Genomic DNA, 21,029 nt, shown 5'->3' with positions numbered 1-21,029 from the left:
TCGATCACGTCTAAACCGCACTTGCCAGGCGGCTATATGACGGCTACTTATATATTCAGTAGTTCGAAAAAGAATTCCTGCTTCGGTTGACATCATGGCCAAGAGAATAACTTTTACTTCGATACCTCCAACCTTATTTGAGATGATGATAAATCATATCTCGTAAGCATATAAATGTATATCATACTAGATTGTTTCTTTCACTCGATTTTGGTGTAGTAACCCAGTATACTACCAAAAGCAGCAGTAAGATTGAAGTTGCCGCCCGGCACATTACACGCTATACTGAAGTAGGACTAGCCACAATTCATCATGTGATACGCAAGTCGCAGGCATAATGTGATTAGGTAATCACTTCTAATCCATTCTCTGGACACGAAGGAAATAGACGTAGGATTTGTAAATGCGAGTATTAGGGTGAAGGAGAGCTCTCCATGATTGAAGGATGGATGAATCAGTACGAGTAAAAGACGCATTCGCTGCCGTGAGCGTGTTCCTCGACTCTGTTCTTCAACGAGGCATGCAAAGCTCGATCCCAGAACCGTCAGAATGTCAAAGCTAACCGAGAATTTAGATAATGTTCAGAGCCAAAAGTCGCGCGGGCAGTCTCTAGTAGATATTCTGAACGAGACACTTCGTGACGATGAGAAAGAAACTGGGTCTGTGAGAAGGGATGTCATCATCAAAGCTTTGAGCCTACTGTCTCTCATCCATACTGCTTTCGTCACTCCATCTAGTGATGGCGATCCTCCCAGCCAGACTGCCCAGCCAACGGAAGATGTTGCGTTGGAAGATGCAAAAAGACGCAGGCTACTTCTAGCTCTGTTGGATTTAATTGCTGTGGAAGGCATCTACCCGTCACTATCGAGAGGACTCGGCCTACCTCTGCACCAAAGGGTGTTCTCGGCTCTGCCTGCGGGGGTTATTGCTCAACAACAACATCATGCCCAGGAGAGTCCCGAAGACGAATTTCTGCTCGAGAAAATATGGATCGCTCTTTCGAGCATCATATTCGACAAGAAAGTGAGCGTCCAAGATGTCATTCGTGGCCGAGTCCTTAGCGATATGATCAGTGCAGCTGCAGATCTGGCTTATAACTCAAAGAGCCTCTCCGACGATAAAAAGGATATCTACCGTCGGGATGTGGGAAGACTGATTGAAGAGTAGGCTTATGATAAATACTTCTGCCTCAGCTACTGACTTGCTGTAGGACTCCCAGCCCTGTGTTGCTACCAACATTGTCCAGTTTCCTGCAGTCGGATCCTGCTCCGTGGTTCAAGTCTCTGGTCTCCAGCCAGCTGTCACGAATACCCTTACGTCCTGGTGGTGTACTTCAAACCATGGTCTTCTTGGCTTCTCAGTTTGCCCCGTCCCTAGGAGCCGAAGCTCAGGCCCAGGCAACGAATGGCCCAATCTTCACAGTACAGAGTATAATGCAAACGTCCCGCCTGTTGTCTTCAGTTCCAGAAGGAATGGACCCGACCAACTACTTCATTACAATAGCACCACAGCTACTAGAGTTGATTGACGGGAATGACCCTGACCTCAAGAAGACAGCAGCATACGTTATCGGAAACGGTATCTTGAGTAAAAGAGCCTACGGCGCACCTGGGACCGTCGGGAACTCCATCTTCTTGGAGCCCATCTTCAAGGCACTTACGGCGGGCCTTGACGCTTCCTCAAGTCAATGGATAGCTGCCCCTGATGAACTTGAGCGTGGTTTATCCGAGCAGATACAGGTAGCCGAACCGACAATAGTATTAGCAGTCGACAGATTGCGTACCTTGGTCCTGCAACCTCCAAACCCGGGCCTCGTGAAGCGAGTCGTCCACCCTATTCTCGTTCCACTCTGGGGCCTGGCGTGCTATACACTGGAACATCAAAATCTGGCACTGCATGAGAAAATCTTGACCATCCTGCAGACATATTTCGGCATATCAGTTGGACTCCCATCATTACAAAAGCTCGTCGACAACCTACTTTATGATGGTGGACAAACGTGGACTTATGATTCAGGCTCGAAGAACAAAGTGTTGCTGCGGAAGCGCAACACGTCAGAAACGAATCGCAACATTGTCCGCCTCGTCGACATATTGCAGTCTCGCACCAAACTGTTCGTCAGCTTATTGGGCGCAGATCCTAGTAGCGAAGAACGGACGGCAGATATTTTCCTCTACGTGAGTGAGAATTGGCTGGTAAAGCCTTCCTTGAATGAGCGTTCGATGGACAGATTGCGACTATCCCCCGAGGAAGACGATTTCAAGAACATCATGCAGCAGTTGATTAGTGCCAAGGTAGCGGAAACGCTACTCGACAATTTCAAAGACGTCCTTTCCCGTCGACCTCTGCGCGTGCTCGAACTCATCAAGCAGATAATTGACAGTGAATTGAACCGAGCGTACGTGCAGAGCAAGAAGACCATGGGGACACGATCAGGCAAGGTATCACTTTCATCACTGGCCAACATTGTCGAGCCAGAAGAGACCGGAAAGGAAGAAGCAGCAGGAGAGACAGACTCAGCCGAATCACTACCAGCCGTGTTCAGCCTCCTGTCTACTGTTCTCGCCTCCCCCGACTTCTCCATCTCACCCGAGACCCTCCCAGTGCTCGAAGCCATCAAGTCAAAACTCGACGACCTTACCCCCCATCTCTCATCCGACCTCTCCAAACCAGCAACCACATCATCAATGCTCATCGAGATCCACCTCGCCAACCCCGAAGGCGAGATCCCCACAACAAGTAAACCAACTACCGAAATCGCCGACTTCGAAATCCACCGTCGCGCCCTATCCAACCTGAACTCCGACCTCGCCCCCATCCAAGCAGAAGGCTTCTCCCTCCTCTCAAACCTCATCACCAAAGCCTCCCCCGTTCTCGACATCCCCTCCACCCTCACACTCCTCCTATCCATCATAACCGACACCTCCGAAACCCACAGCACCGACGAATTCATCTACCTTAATGCCATCAAACTCATCGGCACCCTAGCATCGCGCCACCCGCGCACGGTCATCAAAACCCTCGTGGACCGCTACATCGACAAAACGGAAACCCACACCCTGGACCAAAGACTAAAGATCGGCGAATCCCTTCTCCGCACGGTCCAGGACCTCAACGATGCCCTAACAGGCGAAACAGCCAAACTCCTCGCCGAAGGCATGATTGCCGTCGCCGGCCGACGCGCCCAGAAACCCCAAGCCCAAATGGCACGCAGACAGCAAATCGAGAAAGAGAAGCGGAAAGCAGAACGCGAACAAGCCCGCCAGAAAAAAGAATCCTCCATGCCTCCAGGATGGAGTATATCCACACCTACATCCAAAATCCAAGAACTATCTGATCAAATCCAGAAGGAAGTCGATGATGGTGGCTCAGACTCCGAAGACGAAGAGCAAGCCGCCCACTCCGCAAACATCCTCTCCGCCTGGGCAGCAGGCGCAGCATCGGACTCCGAACCTGAGGATCTCCGCGTTCGTGCATCCGCATTATCCATCCTGGCTAGCGCCATCCAAACGAATATCCTCGGCCTCGGGCCCTCGGTTATCTCCTCCGCTGTGGAATTGGCGCTCGCGACGCTGACACTAGAGCCGGAGGTTGAGTCGGCTATCCTGCGACGCGCGAGTGCTATCCTCCTGCTTGATATTCTCAAAGCTATGGATACCGTTCGTGAGAATCGCGGAAGTCAGGCGCTAGGTTTCGGGTTCTCGCTTTCGGATGCGAAGTCTGGTGGAATGGATGGGGGAGCAGCAACTGTGGGGAATATTCCGCATATGTTGTCTTCGTTGAGGTTTGTGGAGAGTCGGGAGACGGACTCGATTGTGAGGGGGCATGTAAGAGTGTTGGTTGAGAGTTTGGAGGCTTGGTTGGAGAAGTCGCTGTTGTGGGGGATTGGGGCGAGAGGGGAGGATGAAGAGCCTCGGTTGGAATTGGGTGATCGCATTGCTGGGTTGAGAGTTAGTCCCCTTTCTGGTAGGGATGAGGCTACGAGGCCAAGGATTGAGGAGATTGAGTAATAGTAGTGATTGTTGGGTTGGTGTTACTGAGATTAGTTACGGTTTACTCTTCACTTTACTGTTTACTGTGCGAAGTTCATACATCATGCTTTGGATTTTCATTTCCATTGTCTGTACTGTGATCCAGTAGGAAAAAGCTAAATCGTGAACGCGTCAGAGATGTACTGAGTAACTCTGGGGTTACCGTAATTTCAAGGCATAAAAGACAGAAACTGAAGGCCGATTTCCATGGAGCCATTTCTTTGTGAGAGACATTAATGAGATGGGTAGAACTAGACTCCACTTCCATTAGGATGTCAGATAGAAGAGATTAAGGGCGTAACTGGTAGCGAGAAATGAAATGATGACAAATTCAATAGATAGCAACGTAGCATGGCCGACTTGATGAAAGAAAGATGACTAGAGGCAAGTGCCCAGCACTTCCTCATCCGCGGTACCTTCCTTGCGCCGTCAGCCATGCCGCAACGAAGCTGAAGAGCAACCATATCACAGATGGAACCAGCCTTTGATAAGCAACGTGCAATGTGAAGAGACGTAGAATCAGTAACGGTTGCCGCGTCCACGACCACCGCGTCCGCGACCCCGTCCAAAGCCGCCACGACGAGGAGGACGGTTCATGCCGCCTCTGTTGCTATTAGGACGGGGCCCCCGAGCCATTCTAGCCTGGCGCTCGGCGTCACTCATGTCGAATTTATTTTCAATACCAATCAACTCGCAAAATTCGGTGGTCTGAGGATTGGTGTACTCCATTGGCATCTCTTCAGTCGTCAGAGGTACGGCGGGATCGTAGACGGGCGCCGTTTGAGTGAAGTTCTCCGGGACGACAAGCTTTCCAGGCTTAACAACGTTCTCCTCGACCCACTTCTCCTCTTCGAGAATCTGGGGTCGGTAAACGACGTCGCCCTTATCCGCAGAGGGTCTGGCGTTGGGATCACCAAGGTGAAGGTCATTGGCAAACGCACGTGTGATTGCCAGCCATTCCTTATCGTATTGCAAGCGATATGGGCGTTCAACCTTCGCCCCATCTAAGTCCGAAATAGGATTGATCTCAAGGAGCTGGAGAAATTCGCGGTTTGGTAGGCATTTATCCAATGCAAGAAAACTAGTCATCTTGTTGGAGATTGCCTCGGGCAAGGGGCCATTGACCGGATACGGATCAGGCTGTGGACGTGCGAAGCTGGCAGGCAGCTGGTTGCGCACATCCTGCGCGACATCAGCCGCTTTGTCTGGTTCTGCTTGGGCGTTGCCATTATCGCGTTCCATTTGGTTTGTCGTAGGCGTGTGCGTGGGAGAGCCAGTATTTCCTGAAACTGCTGTTTCAGGCTGCGCCTTACTAGATGCGTCATCAGAGTCACTGTCTAGATCTAGGTCGATCTCGTCGCTATTCTTCACTACTTCAGACTCATGCTGAACCTTCTGCGTTTTATTGCTTTGGCGGTCAGGGCTAACTTCTCTCTCGACGCTTGCAATCTTTCGATTAACGCCATCCATGTCAGTCTCAACCCTTTTCCAGGTCAGGTTGTGCTTGATCTCATAAGGGTTGGGTCCATGATTCTGTGCCTTGCCCGACAAATAGAGATCATTCTCAGCCGCTTCATTTCGGGCAGCAACCGCGTGGAAGTTATTCCACGCTGATAGCTTAGTCGCCATGTCGCCAGCTGCTTCTCCGGCCGATGCGTCGGTTTTGGATGGCTGACGAGCAGGTTGTCCACTCTCCGACTGCAGCTGAGAATCTCCGGTATTTACAGCGTGGCTTTCATTTGGCTTACCAGACTTTGCAGTAGAAGCGGAGGCCATATGCTCATTCAATGGGTTCTCTTCACCGAGAACCAGCGAAGTGAATACGGCACCATCCAGCGCAAATGCCTGTGGAGCGCTTGAACGCTGACTGGCATCAGTTGGAGCGGTGGCAGCCTGCCTCTTAGCAGCTGGATGCTCAGGAACAACATACTCGGCATGCTGAACTAGGGCCGCGAATTTAACGTGTAGATGTGCCGAGAACCAATAGGCTGGGCGCAGCCGATCAAGAACATGCTTAGCAGCCATGCTACCAAGTCGGCCGATCTGGGAATCCTCGCGGAATCCAAGCTTCTTTCTGAACAAAGTCTCAAAGTCTCCGCTACGCTCGACCTGCTTAGGCCAGTCGTGGGATAATCCCAGATCAACTTGTGTACGGATTTGGAGCAATTTCCGGACGTCGAGTTCTCTGATGTGATAGATGCTTTGAACATCATCACTATTGTAAGGCAGCCTCTCAAAATGAGGCCGCCGATAGTCATATCCCTTCCATATGCCAGACATTCCGGCGATGCGAAGGGGCCCACACCGGATGACGTTGGCCGCACCGAGGTAGTAGATATTCGGGGCTACCCACCCTCCATAGTAGAGTTCAAACATGTGGTTGCTAGCTTCGTGGTTGCCGCCAACAAAGATTGTGAGGTAGGGAGCAACACGCTGCCCACTGTAGTATTCATGAAAGTCTCCCAATTCTCTGTACTTCATTGGCACCGACATGCAGGCCAGGTCATTGGCATTTCTGACGGCCTAGGTTGAGGTTAGCTGGAGAGGCAGGAAAGTTGACAGGGGCAATATAAGTCCTACCTGAAAGTCGCCGCCAATGATCACTAAATCGACACCATCCCAGCCCTTGAGAGCGGCAGCCTTATCGACTGACGCATAGATGTCATGAAGACATCCATGGCCCTAGAGAAGTTTCTGTGGTCAGCAAGATTAAGTACAAGGTATAGAAATGTAAAGTTGACTTACACATCCTTCAAACGCGACCCGAATCGAGGAAGACTCCGAAGTTGGCATCTCCATGATTCTGGAAAAGGCCGAGCGATCTAAGTTAATAGAGATCGATCCGGCGACGAAGTATGGGTCGCTAGCAAAGCTTGAGACGCAGAAGATGAAAAAAGATGATAAGGAACAACGTAGGAGACTTTCTATGCAAGAGTGAGAATTACTGAACGCAGATTACTCGAATTTGAGAGAGAATAGAAAGATGCGAGAGGTGAGAAAGTGACTTAAGAGGAACTGGGGGAGAAGAGGAAGATGAAAAGTAGAGGCAGAGTAACACCGGGAGGCGTGAGTTGATCGTGCGGCGGGAGAGTGTTTGGTTGCTTTGCTGCCGAACAGCCCTTTTTTTTCCTTCTCGGCCTCAATTCATTTTTATGTCTCCCGCCAGGTTTTGAGCAGGTACAGTCGTCTTGTATATTCACAACCGATCTGAATACTTGAGATCCTTATCACTCAAAACATGCCCCTTAGTGATCATGCGCCCCGGTTGGAGTTCCTCAAGGGCTCCGCCAGCGCTCTCAATGTTCTCAGTCCATCAACAGCGGCCTACTTAATGACCGTTCACAACAGCATTATCCGTGACGAATTTAAGCCATTGAACCAGCGGCTCCAGGAGACTTCGTGCGGTGCATGTGGCAGTGTCAGAAGCCCACAGTGGACTAAGAATATCGTCATCCAGAAGAGAAAAGGCAAGCCGTCGAATGCAGGCAGAGCGGGCAAGGCAAGCTCTGATGGAGCTACGATCTTAAAATGTCTTCGTTGCCGGCGGCGGACCATCAAGCCAGTTCGCAGGGATGCAGCACGTCCTGCGCTACTACCAAAAGCTACTTCTACAGCGGCATCTACGCCTGATATTCAATCATCATCTGCTGTTACAACGCCCCAGTCTGAACCGGCCACCGAAATGGCGGATCAGAGTCGGGTGAATAAAGCGGCCGACAATGCCAACAGCAAAAAGCGGGCCAAGGCTCGCAAGCAAGGTGGGCTGCAGGCTCTGATGGCATCCAAGCAACAATCCCGCAGCAATTCATCCTCACTTGATCTCTTTGACTTTCTTCAGTAGTGAAAGCGACTTGCGACATCCCAAATTCCCTGCTGCTTTTGCTTTCACTGCCTTGGAGTGCCAAGACCGGAATCTCGGCTGTTTCCTCTGGGATGGATTGGGCCTAGCGCGGGGTCACGCTATCGGAGCTTCCCAGAGAGCAGCTGCTGTTGATCTGGAGCTCGCTCGACTGTCACCCTCTGTATTCTCTGCTGCGGCTGCCTCATTTCTTGCGCTTGGTTGTATTCAATATACTGCCACTTGTTACCCCTCCGACACAATGTCGTCTTACGATGACGAGCACGATCCCCAGGCGGACGAGCTCCGGGAAACCGCCCTCGTCACCCTGGAGACGTTGATTAGCTCTTGCAACTCTCAGATGCAGCCATACATGTCCAATACCATCAACTCAGCCCTTCGATTTCTCAAATACGATCCCAATGTTGCCGAAGCCGAAGACGATGAAGAAATGGGCGGCACTCAGGATGATGGCTCTGAAGATGACGTAACAGAGGAACCCGATCTGGACGACGACGACGAGTTTGAGGATTTCGAGGAAGAAGGAGGCTACAGTGATATTGATGATATGAGCTGGAAGGTCCGCCGCTGTGCAGCAAAATTGCTCTATTCCGTCATCTCGTCCTACACCCGCGGCCGTGCTGCAGACGATGCGTCCTTGTTTCAGCAAATCTCCCCCGCTCTTATCGCCCGGTTCAATAAAGAAAGGGAAGAAAGTGTCAAGCTCGAAGTTGTGTCTACCATGACTGCGCTTGTTCGGAAAACAGGTGAAGGCGCTATGATAATCACGTCCAACGGCTTCCTCGAATCCGTCGGCGGTTCGAAGAATTCGAGGAAGAGGAGACGCCAGGACAGTGATGCTAGTATGATCGACTTCGAGCCCAGCATTGGCACCTCCTCTGCTGTCAGCACCCCCGTTGTTGCTCCTTCCTCGCCCAAATCCGGTCCACAGGCGGAGCTGGCTCGGTCAGTGCCGATAATTGTGCAGAGTGTTGTCAAGATGTGGAAGCAAGCTTCTGTACCACTGAAGCAGGCTATTATCGTGCTGCTTAAGAGCCTTGCACTCGTTCGCTACGGTGGTCTTGCGGATCATCTCCAACAGCTCGAGGACCCCATAGCGGATGTCTTGAAATCCTCTTCTCTCTCAGGCGGTTCATCCGCACCTGTCGGGTCTTCGGCGAGTGCGGGCACCCTTCAGACCGAAACTTTAGGACTCATCGCCGCGATTGCTGAAACGCATACGTCTGATGCATTGTTACCCTTCCTTATCGCGTTGATTCCCGGCGTCATTGGGGCTGTCAATGACCGGAACTACAAGGTCAGCAGCGAAGCGTTGGGAGCCGTCGAACAAATCGTGAAGGCGCTTACGCCGCCGCGGGTCCCCAGCGCCTCTCAGGACCTTGCATCGCACCTAGAGAGACTATATGATGTCGTTCATACACGGATCACTGATACGAGTGCCGACCTCGAAGTTCGCCAGAGAGCTATTCACGTCTTCGGTGTGCTCTTGGCCCGGACAGCTGGGGAGAAAGGTTCTTCTTTCCTCCCTCTTGAACAACGCTCCAAAGGTCTTTCTGTTTTGGTGGAGCGACTGAAGAACGAGACCACGCGGCTCGCAGCTGTCCGCGCCGTTGACGATGTGGCCGTCCTTTGCACTCGTGAGGTGGATGTCGCACCGACATGGGTTAGTGAAGTTACTGCAGAGCTTGGCGCACAGCTTCGCAAGTCAGACCGGGTTCTTCGAGGTGCTAGCTTGGAGGCCCTTCGTAGCCTGGCCATGAACCCCAACACTAGAACTCATTACGACGATAAGACCATGAAAGAGCTAGAAGATAGTCTTCTACCGCTCATCAGCGCAGAAGATTTCCATTTCCTCGCGCCGTCACTCATTATTCTGGCGAAGCTGGTTCCAGGGAATGCTCAGCTTCTTGTGAACGAGAACCTGATCTCTGCGCTGTGTTCCGTCGTTCTATCATCGCTCGTTGGAACAGTACTGAAGGCCCTTCTCCTGTTAGTTAAGGTCATTGGAGAAGAGGGAGCTGGTGCAGCATTGATGAAGAAGCTTCTTCAAGATGTCGGTATCAGCGGCGACACGTCAGTGGTCGGTAGAGCAATCGGAACTCTCTTGGTGCACGGTGGTCCTAAGCTGGGTGTCAAAATGGAAGATTTCATGACGGAGCTGGAGACTGCTCAGGATGCTCAACGTAAATGCCTTGCGCTCGCGATATTGGGAGAGATCGGTCTACGAATGGGCTCCAGCTGTTCGCTAACCCCTGAACTCTTCATCACCCATTTTAACTCCAAATCCGACAAGGTCCGGCTGGCTGCAGCCACAGCCCTGGGTAATGCAGCAGCAGGGAACGTCAAGTCTTACTTGCCTATTATCCTGGGTGGTCTTGAGAAGGGCAATCCGCAGAGTTATCTGCTCCTTCATTCCGTGAGGGAACTACTCCAACACCCCGAGATTGTCCGGCCAGATGTAGCTCCTTCTGCTGTCAAGCTCTGGCAAGCACTTCTGGTTGTGTCAGAGGAGGAAGACAACCGAGCCGTTGGTGCAGAATGTGTAGGCCGGCTCGCCCTGATCGATCCAGTCGCTTACATTCCTCATTTCCAGGTGAGTCCAACTGCCAGCGGTATGTCAATAGTCGCAATATGTGCAGCTAACACAACCTAGGACTATCTCTCCAGCAGTGACCCGAGTATCCGCAGCGTTGTCATTTCCGCATTCCGCTACACCCTCTCGGATCCCAGAGACACGTACAACGATGTGCTGAGGCCCGTGATCGTACCCCTGTTGGTCAACATGCTGAGCGACCGCGACCTTGGCAATCACCGTCTTGCTCTGACGACCTTGAACTCCGCTATCCACAACAAGATGGACATCCTTCTTCCCCACCTCAACGAACTCCTCCCGGCCGTCTTCGGCGACACCAAGGTGAAGCCAGAACTCATCCGCGAAGTGCAAATGGGACCATTTAAGCACCGCGTCGACGACGGTCTCGAGCTACGCAAGGTCAGTCCTCTAATTCCCTCCTTCTACACACAAGATAGTGACTAATCCAACCTCCAGAGCGCCTATGAAACCCTTTACGCCTCCCTCGACTCCGCATTCTCCCTCAGCCACATGAGCGAATTTTTCGACCGCATCCTCTCCGGCATCGACGACGAACAAGACATCCGCACAATCTGCAACCTAATGACCTCCAAGCTGATCCATCTCGCCCCAGAAGAGACGCAGCGCCATCTTGACGCGCTCTCAGAACGCTACAATGCCATCCTCTCCTTCAAGCCGAAGGAAAACGCCGTGAAGCAAGAACTCGAGAAAGCGCAAGAGGCATCATTGGGCGTGCTGAAGATCAGTCGCGAACTGAGCAAGGCGTTCCCGAATGCCGAGGTGGCGGGTGATCACCACAAATGGAAGGCTTATATGGAGTTGATTCGGAAAACGTATGGTGCGCAGCTTAAAACGTTGGAGGCGGAGGCTTAGATGAAAGTATTTTCTTTCCTACTCCAGCCATCTGTAACTTCAGCTGGCGGTCGCTTAGACAGTCTATCTACTTGGCTTATATTTTACATACGGTGGGAAGTGGAGGAGCGTGAAATTGAAAAGCGAAGCGAGTGCATGATATCGTATGTTATGATCGACGTGAATGAATTACGAACGATGATTCATGCTTTCAGCTTACTGCACTGGCCTGAATGTAGTTACTGTGTAGGACGGAAAAAATAAATAAAAAGCACCAATGCATTATGACGGCAGAATGTGCACCGGATATGATATGGGGGGAATAGTCCGCTTGAAGTAGAATACAGCAAGTGTGATGAGTTTCCAGAACTCCTGGTATGCAGCCAGCCCCTTCACGTAGCCGTTTTAACGCCAACCCCAACAACCAACCATCCGCTATGTAGAATCAAGAAACAAAAATATCAAGAACAGAAAGCAAGACAGTAATCCAACCCAATGATATCAAAACTCCGTGCAGCTGCACCCCAGGATATCATGAATCATACGATGCTAAGTAAAAAAGAACAGGCAATTTATGCAGTGATGGCTTTCTTCTTGAGAACACCGAGCTTTTCGAGTTTTGCCCAGGCCCGGTCCATGTCGGAACCTTCATCCACAGAGGGTCTCAGCTCCAAGCCGTCCAAAAGGCGAATTGAACCCCCGGTTCCTGCATATAGCATGAGCTCGAAGACTCGTCTGCGGAGTCGCGTTGCCTCATCCAAGTGGGACAAGTATCTCTGATCAGCCAAAGGATCGGCGAGCGGAAGGGTGTAGGGATCATCGATCTCGATCTCCTTGGCAGGATTCGGCAATTCGTCCTCGCCTACAGTAGCTGGGTGCGTGACGTCTCCACCGTGCGCAAACTCGGCTAGGGCAGAGGGAAGGTCCAAGCCGTCCTGGCGTCGTTGGCCAAGCTCCTCTTTCGCCTTCAGCTTCTTCACGTTCGCTTTGCCGTTTCCAATGACAGCAGGGGGATAGAATCGGACGGTGAGGGGGTTGCCACGGATGTCGACTTTCTGTAGAGAGCAGGCTCTTCCCTTACTTGTTCTCCCAATATGGCTCAATACTTGACAGAGACGTCGCAGCCGTGTGATGTTATTTCCGGCTGCTGCTAACCGAGCAAGGCACTTCAAGCCCGATAGTTCGTTCAGACCTGTGAGGGAGTTGAAATTGAGATTGAGGACCACCACATTGGGAAAGCTCGAAGCAAAATCCACAGGAAGCCCCTGGATGCTGCAGGAGGCTACGTCCAGTAGCCGCAAGCTTAAAAGGGGCGAGGAAGGCGAAAGGCTCTGCATAGAGAGTCTGTTTGAAGAGAGGAAGACCTTCCGAAGATCTTTCACCAAACCCAAATCGATGTCGAAAATGCCACCATCAACGTCTCCATTCATTTGTTCTCTAGCAGAGAGGACCTCCAAGAATTGGCATTTATCGAGACCAGAGACGCTGCGCAAGAAATTTTGGTCGACATAAAGCAGGTTTAGGGATGGGAATGCCCCGACGTCGAGCGTGCGCAGGATATTATTGGAGAGCTTCAGCGATTGGAGATTAGGTAAAGCGGCTGTGGTTTCAAGTCCGTCGAGTTGATTGTAGCGAAGATCAAGGGCGGACAGGGAGGGAAGTGAGTCAAGGTTGCGGATGGAGGAAAGTTGATTGTGGCTTAGATCTAGATCATGCAAGCGAGTCCTGTTTGGACCGTTAAATTCCGACTAAGGCAGCTTGAGCGGGATGTACTCACAATTCTGCTCGGCCAAAGTCGACCGTGGTCAAGCTATTATTTCTTAATTGCAAGCTCAATAGCCCGTCCAAATCAAATATGCCTTCGATGTTTGTGATATTATTGTCGTTGGCTTTAAGCTCTCTGAGGTGAATAAGGCTGCTGAACGCGTCTAAGCTTTCGAGTTCGTTCCCGGACACGTCGAGATACTGCAAGTTGGTCAAGTGGCCCCAAGCTGTGAGGTTCGAGAGACAGTTGTCCTGAATATTTAGAGTCCTTAGGCTGGGAGGAACACCACCTAGTTGACCAATGTCGTTGCCGGTCACATCCAAATCTTCCAGTCGGGGGCAGAAATCGCAGAGCTTATGAAGAGTAATTAACCCCTTGTGCCGTAGAACCAGTCGTCTCACATTTTCCCAGTACGGTTCGAATGGTTCGGCTTCGGTGATATGCTTCACCAAATCCTCAGTAGCCAAGGCAAACGTGCCGTGGACCTGGCGTAGCGATGTCGGGTGAGTCCGCTGAGCCACGTAGCTAACCTCAAGATGAAGTGGTTGATCGATCTGGTCAATAGTGAAGTCGGGCAATGGGCTTAGATGGAAGCTATAGGTCGTGTCTGGTCCTAAATGTTGGAAGGGAACCAGCGAATCATTAAAATTGCTCTTGTCCGGCGTAGATGCCACAGACCCATGAGAGCCTCTTCGAATCAAACTTAAATCTCCTCTGTTATCGAGATCCGGTATCGCACCAGGGTCCAGCGACTTCTGCTCTGGTAGCAGGGTATCCGGCGGACGACTGGAATTGCCCGCCTCGACACAGGCAGGGCCATGCTCAGGCTGCTGGATCTCTTGATTTTGTCGGAGTTTGGTGGGGCTTTCATCTTCATCAAATGCGATCTGTGAGACCAGTGGCGACGAGAAGCTGATGGTCACAACCCGAGCTTGTTGGCGGTTTTCTTGTTGGCGCCGCGGTAGCTTGGACAGGCGCCCTTCGTGTAGCTGAATCTCATGCTCGACCTCGCTGGTTGATTTGCTCGTCCTGCGGGCCTCGGATCCCCAAGATGTAGCTCTGGTCTCCGAGTTGGAAAACCTAGACGTAAAGGGCGTGGTTTTTGACTGAATGGAGCTGAAATTGACCGAAGGGTCGCCTTCTTTCGTTTGCGGGCGCCGCTCCGACTGATTGGAAGCCTTTCGTGGGCTGGGCGAGCTCTGGCGCGCGTTGTCTTCACCCCGGACCGAAGATCCCTTGGTTTTGTCGGGAGAAAGAGAGCTCTGCATTCTCATCATCTCCTGGAGCTCATCCACGCTAAGGTCAGGAATATCCTTGAACGGGTCGTCCTCGCTCTCCTCGCCCTTGGGCTTGCCCGGAGACTTCTGAACCCCTTCCTTCACCCATTGGTTTCTATAACGGTCGTATGTGAGGCCATTCACCTGCTCCGGAATCAGGTGGGACACGATGTCTGACGACAGGACACCTTTTGCATGCGAGCTCTGCGAAGAAGAGCCTGTGGGTATGGAACGTGCACTGAGGCTCTTGCCGGAAAAATGAGTGTTGATAGTTAAAAGGTCAGGAAGATCATCGTCTTCTTCGCCATCTTCAGTTGGGGCCGACGATCTACGTGTATGTTGTTCAGCGTCCAGATTTTGGGCCTCAGCGTCGGTTTTATCATTCTTCTCATTTCCTTCGCTTTCCTCCCAAATCGAGTTTGCACTTTCGGAGCGAGTCTCATCTTGATCCAAGTTCAAGGACATATCGGACCCATTGACTTCAAATTCTAGGTCATCATCCTCTTGGAACTTTTTCAGATGACTCAGTACACGAGGGTTTGGCTCCTGAGTTTCCCTTAGCTTCCGCATATCGACCCCCTCCCGGCTCGGAGGGCGCGAGAATTCTTCGCGAGTGGATTCGTCTTCATAACTACCGCTCTCGTCCTGGTCCTCAGCATCTGACTCCTCTACACTGGAGAGTCCGCCAGCAGACCGGCCCTTGGATCGGATTATATCCATAATCTTGGTTGCCTCGTTGAGGAAATCCTGCGTAGTAATTGACCCTTTCCGAATTTCCGTGTTGACGCCATTGACTGTCACAATCGGTATCACGTTGTCCGGCGGGGAGAGGGTGTGATTGCCATGGTCATCATGCCCAAGACGATTGTGATTCCGGCTTGACGATGGCCTTTTCCTCGAGAGCGATCTCATCTGACTCGGAGTCGAGGTGTTGGGTCGGTACGCTGATTGAGAGCGTAGAAAACGTTCGTTGTCCTCATCTGTTACACCGTGTTGCATCAAACTCCTTTGTAACAACGTGAGGTTATCCGGAGCCTGACCTGTGACCTTTCCAGATCCGGCATCATCTTGCATGAGACTCTGAGATTGAAGAAGGGTACGGCGCCTCTTTGGGTGGGGGTCTTTAGCGGGGGAGTGCGGCCTTGATCCCGTTTCAGACTGGTAGAACTCTTCAACGGTCCATAGGCCTTGTTTCTCAGTGGCATTGGCACTCGGGAACGATTCGGACGCCTCCGCTGACTTGTGATTCTTCGTTGATCTGTTTGACCCACCATCAAGGCTTTGGTTTCTATACGAACGACGACCCAGATATCCCCGTTCGATAGAGAGTCTCCGCGAAGATGACCTCCGATTAGAGCCGAGAGCTTCATTATTGAGCAGCTTTGGCTCATACGGGCTGGTATCAGAGAAGTCAAAATGGTCTAGTTCCCCGTCACCAAATCGGTTGAGTCGAGGGTTCGGCGTGTTCCGCGATCTCGGCCGCTCGTGTCTTCTAATGCTGGCCTCACCCAACGCGTCTTGTTGGGCGCTCATGAAACTCCTCGACTCGCCCTTGCGCCGCGCCTCTTCCGAGGGGGACACGGGCTCATCATCCTCAGAGAAACCTCCGTAGGTTTCTTCAAATTGGCTCATTCGTCGCAACAGCCTGTTGTTTGTAAAAGTATCATGATTCCCGAACAGCTTCAAAGGGCTGCCTGAAGACGGCATGACGTCGGTTCTTCCGGTTCCGGGTCGAACAGCAACATGCGCAGATGATGGTCGAGGAAGCGTCGGGGGATCCGTTACTGGATTAGTCTTCTGGTAGAAAGGTGGTGAGCTCCGGATTCTCTGGTTGGGAGGCAGGAACGGTGACAGTCGTTCGGAGGGAAAGGGTGGCGGGGACAGATGTAGCTTCTGGAAAGAGCCTTCGTTCAGATAGTCGTCTCGTCGCAAGTGCGCAAAAGCTCCACGGCCCCGGAAATCCAGCGTCCCCATGGAGAGGTCCTTGGGCAGAGAATGACTAGTGACATCCAGTAGATCATCTTCCGGTAACGGGTCGACGGGAGCCTCCGACGGTTGATTTAGCAGGAAGCTATCACTTGCCGGGGAGTCGGGCCGTTCATATGGCGGCAATTGTAGTCTCTCGAGCTTGTTTGTCACTTTCTTTAACGCGGACCTTATCACTTCTGATGCAGCGTTTCCGTCCATTGTGTTCGGCTGTGAGAAAGTGATGGGCGTGAAGTCCTCATTTCGCATATCTTCCAAGCCACTTGCGGATCTCATTTGGGTGCCATTCCAGGAATCCTCATGGCCATCACCTTGGTTTGTCACAAATTTCGTAGGCCCTTTCCTTACATCCAGCATCCCACTGTGCGATCCTCGGGGGCTTCCTGGAGTTGACCTGGGTTCTCCTTGATCGTGACGTGACGACATGGTCGGAGATCGGGGGCTTTTCGGAGAGGAAGAATGGCCGGCACTTTCACCAAACTCATGTTGACCATCACCGGGGGCACCGTTCGAGGTAGCATTGTCGCGTCGTTCTGAAGACGTAGAGAAGTCCCAGACGCTATCCGAGTGTTTCATTCTAGAAATGGCTTCGTCTTGCGTTTTCTCGGTTCCGGGGGTGGGCGGCTTGAACACACTCTCGAGTCCAATGGGGGCAAAAAGATCGCGCTGTTCACCGGAAGGGATATCGCCATGGACCAGCCTCCTCCGCCATTCGGGGGTCCCTTCGCTGCCCTTGGCCTTCTTTGGTTTGATTTGGACGGTGCTTTGCTGGACCGACTGACCGGAGGCGTTCGAGACCGACCGCAACGGCGATCTCGTGTCCATGGTGGACGATTGTTTACGCCTGGACGGCGGGTTTGGTCGGGGACTCTTTTTCGTCTTATCGGGGACTGGAGATCGCAACTTGGACGGGGTCTTGGGGGTACGAGGGGTTTTCGGCGTGGGCGGTTCCCTTTTCACGAAATGACAGGGCCGGGAAACCTTCTTTTTGTTATCAACAGGCGAAGGCGACGGGGCGACAGAGCGACGCGCGGGAACAGGAATGCGACTAGGAGAGTTTTGTAAGCTGGACTGGCGGGAATGAGAGATGGACCGAGAGGGGACCGGGCTGGTTGGGGTTCCAGGCACAGGGACGGGCACCCAATCGTCGGAAAGGTTGTCCAGCCATGGTGGATTGTCGCTCATTTTCTGGGTCGGAGGAGAGGGGGGTGGATGGTGGTCGCAGAGGCTGAAGCTCAGGTCGGCGCGCGTCGCGATTCACTGGACGCCAGGCGGGATGCAAGCACAGCGGAAATTAGCAGATGCAGGCGGACCATGGAGCTGAAGGATGGTGGAATGGCATCGGGGGTGGACTGCGGTGGGTTTGTTGCAGAGGGGAGATGCGCAATGGAGGGGGTGGTGTGGAGAGGATAAGCAAGGACCGAGTAGTTAAGTTACAGAGGAATAATGAATGGGAGAGAAGATGTAAGTAAGATTGGGGGGGAGAGGGGAGAGGAGGAAGAGGGAATCTACAAGTCGATAAATTGTTATTCTTGGGCGAGTGGAGATTCAGCGGCACGGCTTTAGTTGGTTTAGTTGGTTTAGTTTCCATCGATCAAGTCTGGCTGGCGGGTGCTCGGGGCAACCCTCCCCAGTCAATCAATCTACGCTTGAATTGGTTAGTTGGTTAGGCTCTTAGAGTGTTACTATTCTTTTGTTGACAGGGTTTTTAACTGCCCAACTCTAGTTCCATGATATCCTGTTGTCTCCGTCCCCACGGTTCCTTGGTTCCAGAGAGGGACCGGGATTCATGGTTGATCCCCCCGTGTGTTCCACCGAGATCGTGCCTCTCCTGAAACACCTCCTGCTGCATCTTGAGGAAGCAAAAAAAAAAAAAGAAAAAAAGAAAAACACCTTGCGTCGGAGCAACACATTGAGCAAATTACAAATAAAAATAACAACAACAAAATTACTATGGGCCATGACGATACCGAGCCCAACCAGACCCGCAAAGCACAGCTAAAATGCAAGCACATCCCTTAACCTGAAGTGGACAATTGCAGTCTGAGTTGGCACTGGATCCCCTCGCCAACCAATTGCAGTACTTCTGGCAGTGACCGACTCCATCCTCTTTACGGAGTATAGTCTAGTCTTAAGAGAGTCTGAGCATTGTGGATAGCAGGGAAAAAGTACCCAATTGTCGCCCACTACTGTCGATCCCTTGGGGATTCATTCGATATTAATTTTCGCGACGCAAGGAGCACTCCGGAGTACACAGTGGACTAGTCTCATCCGTCACGGTCTGGTCTGCCCGAGTCGTCGCATTTCCAACGCCAGACCCTGCAAGGCACGAGCTTGGTGTTTCGGGCAAATTGGATTGATAAGCACTCGCTCGTGTTGGATGCGATCATAACTCCCAGAGTATGAAGTCGGATTGAGCCTGCGATCATCGAAATAGTATTAAACTGTCAGTGTCGGCTGATAGTCAGAATGGGGAGTTTTAGTGTGGAGTAGTACTAAACAACTACTATGATCATGATGATATATATTATCAGCATATAGTTAACCGGCAATTCTGCACACTAGTACGGAGCACTACAACTTTTTGCTCGTCGATCTAGTGGCTTTTTGGAGCCTGCAAATAAACGTATGCCTTTCGTAGAGATAAATACCAATCGCCTCTCACTTCTTAAAACAAACCACCACTCCTCCGCAGTGCTAATAGTATGCAACACATCTCTGGCAATGCCAACACTGTTTCATTCAATTCTATGGCAGACCATTAATTTAGTACCATCAGTCCATGGCGTTCGTCATGTAGGTAGCCAAGCGCGTGCACCCTTAATGGACATACGATTTCCACATGCCATAGTACTAGTGACACATACTTACTAAATTTATTTAGTACTACTAAGTAGTACTAGTGGTAGATGGGGGGCATCCAAATTATACAATGGAAGTACCTCAGCAACTTAAGCAGCTGAGTGCAGGAATGGTAGTACAAGGAAGATAACTTCCAATACGAAACTCAATGGTAAATTCCTCCCTACTCGAGGATATGTATAAAGATCTCTGTACTCCGTACTATCCAGACACATATCTTGTGTCATTGGCGTGACTCCTGTGGCAGAGCTAACACAGCTGAGGAGAGTGCTCCCCGCGAGCCTAGGCTGCACCTTCTCCGGGGAAAAGGAACATATCACTGCTAAGTATTGGACGCAAACGTTACATTGACACCTCTTTGATGATCTAGTTTGCAATCATGTCACATGGACGATAAAATACAGTAGCCTTCGTCAAAGACACAAGTGGACTTTTCACATGTACGATCCACAGTCATCTCAATCAAGCCTGGGGGCGCTCGGGGGAAACGGTCCCCTTCACCTTGGCGCTCTCGGTTTCTCCCTCACCCTTTGCACTCTTTCCAGGCTCGTTCACGTACGGGTTGTCCGTGTTAGTGTTAGAGAGACCCTCCTGCTTGCCAGAGATGGTAGCCGAGTTACCACTGTCCTTGCGACTGGAGGGCTGAATTTTGGAAAGTAGTTAGTCGGCCATCCTCTAAGACCAAGGAACGAAATGATCGCTACTGCCGGGGGAATCAATGGCTCACCTGGTCTGCCTCCGAGGGCGGCTTTCCGTCCGTTGACGGCGTGCTCTCCGCAGACGAGGAAGACGTATCTGTCTTCTGCTCTGCGTCGCGATCAGGCTGGGGAGTAGCTTCACCAGCAGGGGCCTTCTCTTCCTTCTCGACGTGGCCAGCGCCGTGAGCCTCATGGCCGTGATGAGGGGTCTTCTTGGGTCCGGACTGAAGGAGGTAGAATGCTGTTGGGACACCAAGACCAAGAGATGCGATGAGCCTAGTAGAATTGCATCTTTAGTTCTGTGTCCTGAACCAGTGAGACTTGGGCCTCAGAGAGAAGATAACTACCATGGCAGATCGGAGGACTTGGGAGCGTCATGCGATTGAGCGTAACCCCTGCGAGCGAATTGCTGTGTGGGAGGTCGGCGAGCTGCGACGTTAATGCCGGCACCGACGGCCCTAGCAGATGCGCGGAGGATATGAGGGCGTGCGAGAACCATTGTGAGATGATTTATGGCTAGATGATGAATTGAAAAACGGTATAGCTCAACAGATACGGTAGTAATGAGATGCAATTGACGGGAAGAAAAAGGCAGCGGAAGAAAGAAGGAGAAGAAGGAAGAGAAAGTATGAGGGGAAAGCAGGAGGCTGGACGGGGATGGTATGACCTAATTGAAGGCAGTCCCGGACTGGCCTTCGTTACGTTGCAATTCCATTCCTGGTCAACTTCTCGGAGCGGCAGCTGCCGGAGTGGCTCCCCTTCCCTGCTGTCACGGTCATTTTACCGGTTACTTACTTGCTGGTTTACCTGGTAATTAGCGTTGCTCACTATGGAGTAGCAAAGTACTCCCCATGTACTACCATCCGTAATTACCGCGGATGATGTAATGGCACCGTGCGGGGAAGACCGCTGGTTCTTGTAGTTCTGTCTCGCATGGACCGCGTGCTTGAGAACTGAAGGCTATAGCCATTTATCTTCCTCGGCATTGTAAGCAAAAAAACATGGGCCTAGTGAAAGACTCTTACGTTCTTTTCAATTGGCCCTGTCAATGCACATTCTCGAGGTCACCGCGTGGTTCTGAATCGATCAAGCATGAAACATGCACC

At 51.7% G+C, this 21,029-nt stretch overlaps 6 protein-coding genes across 6 annotated transcripts; 3 read left to right on the top strand and 3 right to left on the bottom strand.

The window, feature by feature from the left end:
- Positions 1–383: 383 nt before the first annotated feature.
- Positions 384–4,090, top strand: BDQ94DRAFT_184818 (RTP1/Tango6 family protein). Its single transcript, XM_026774725.1, has 3 exons — positions 384–518; positions 575–1,163; positions 1,211–4,090. Exons 1-3 carry the CDS (start codon positions 446–448, stop codon positions 4,008–4,010), a joined length of 3,462 nt encoding a protein of 1,153 aa, XP_026629713.1. The 5' UTR covers positions 384–445; the 3' UTR covers positions 4,011–4,090.
- Positions 4,091–4,424: 334 nt separating this feature from the next.
- Positions 4,425–6,830, bottom strand: BDQ94DRAFT_184814 (RNA lariat debranching enzyme; the record flags this gene model as incomplete). The annotated part of the gene is made up of 3 exons (XM_026774724.1): positions 4,425–6,554; positions 6,612–6,713; positions 6,777–6,830. 3 exons carry the CDS (start codon positions 6,828–6,830, stop codon positions 4,551–4,553), a joined length of 2,160 nt encoding a protein of 719 aa, XP_026629712.1. The 3' UTR covers positions 4,425–4,550.
- A 439-nt stretch (positions 6,831–7,269) lies between these two features.
- On the top strand, positions 7,270–7,872 carry BDQ94DRAFT_167561 (ribonuclease P Rpr2/Rpp21/SNM1 subunit; the record flags this gene model as incomplete). The annotated part of the gene is made up of 1 exon (XM_026770835.1): positions 7,270–7,872. One exon carries the CDS (start codon positions 7,270–7,272, stop codon positions 7,870–7,872), a length of 603 nt encoding a protein of 200 aa, XP_026629711.1.
- Positions 7,873–7,977: 105 nt separating this feature from the next.
- canA (putative cullin binding protein CanA) lies at positions 7,978–11,632 on the top strand. Its single transcript, XM_026763667.1, has 3 exons — positions 7,978–10,483; positions 10,544–10,882; positions 10,940–11,632. Exons 1-3 carry the CDS (start codon positions 8,132–8,134, stop codon positions 11,354–11,356), a joined length of 3,108 nt encoding a protein of 1,035 aa, XP_026629710.1. The 5' UTR covers positions 7,978–8,131; the 3' UTR covers positions 11,357–11,632.
- On the bottom strand, positions 11,632–17,548 carry BDQ94DRAFT_184811 (uncharacterized protein; the record flags this gene model as incomplete). Its single annotated transcript, XM_026774723.1, has 2 exons — positions 11,632–13,060; positions 13,113–17,548. 2 exons carry the CDS (start codon positions 17,546–17,548, stop codon positions 11,908–11,910), a joined length of 5,589 nt encoding a protein of 1,862 aa, XP_026629709.1. The 3' UTR covers positions 11,632–11,907.
- A 1,821-nt stretch (positions 17,549–19,369) lies between these two features.
- BDQ94DRAFT_138305 (uncharacterized protein) lies at positions 19,370–20,600 on the bottom strand. Its single transcript, XM_026765221.1, has 3 exons — positions 20,271–20,600; positions 19,953–20,199; positions 19,370–19,867 (listed from the first exon to the last, which is right to left on the bottom strand). Exons 1-3 carry the CDS (start codon positions 20,420–20,422, stop codon positions 19,688–19,690), a joined length of 579 nt encoding a protein of 192 aa, XP_026629708.1. The 5' UTR covers positions 20,423–20,600; the 3' UTR covers positions 19,370–19,687.
- Positions 20,601–21,029: the final 429 nt, after the last annotated feature.

This window comes from Aspergillus welwitschiae (assembly GCF_003344945.1).
Source record: "Aspergillus welwitschiae strain CBS 139.54b unplaced genomic scaffold BDQ94scaffold_6, whole genome shotgun sequence".
In the NCBI taxonomy this organism is placed as follows: Eukaryota; Fungi; Ascomycota; class Eurotiomycetes; order Eurotiales; family Aspergillaceae; genus Aspergillus; species Aspergillus welwitschiae.
The sequence above is the reverse complement of the archived record's forward strand: the minus strand, read 5'-3'. Positions and strand labels throughout refer to the sequence as shown.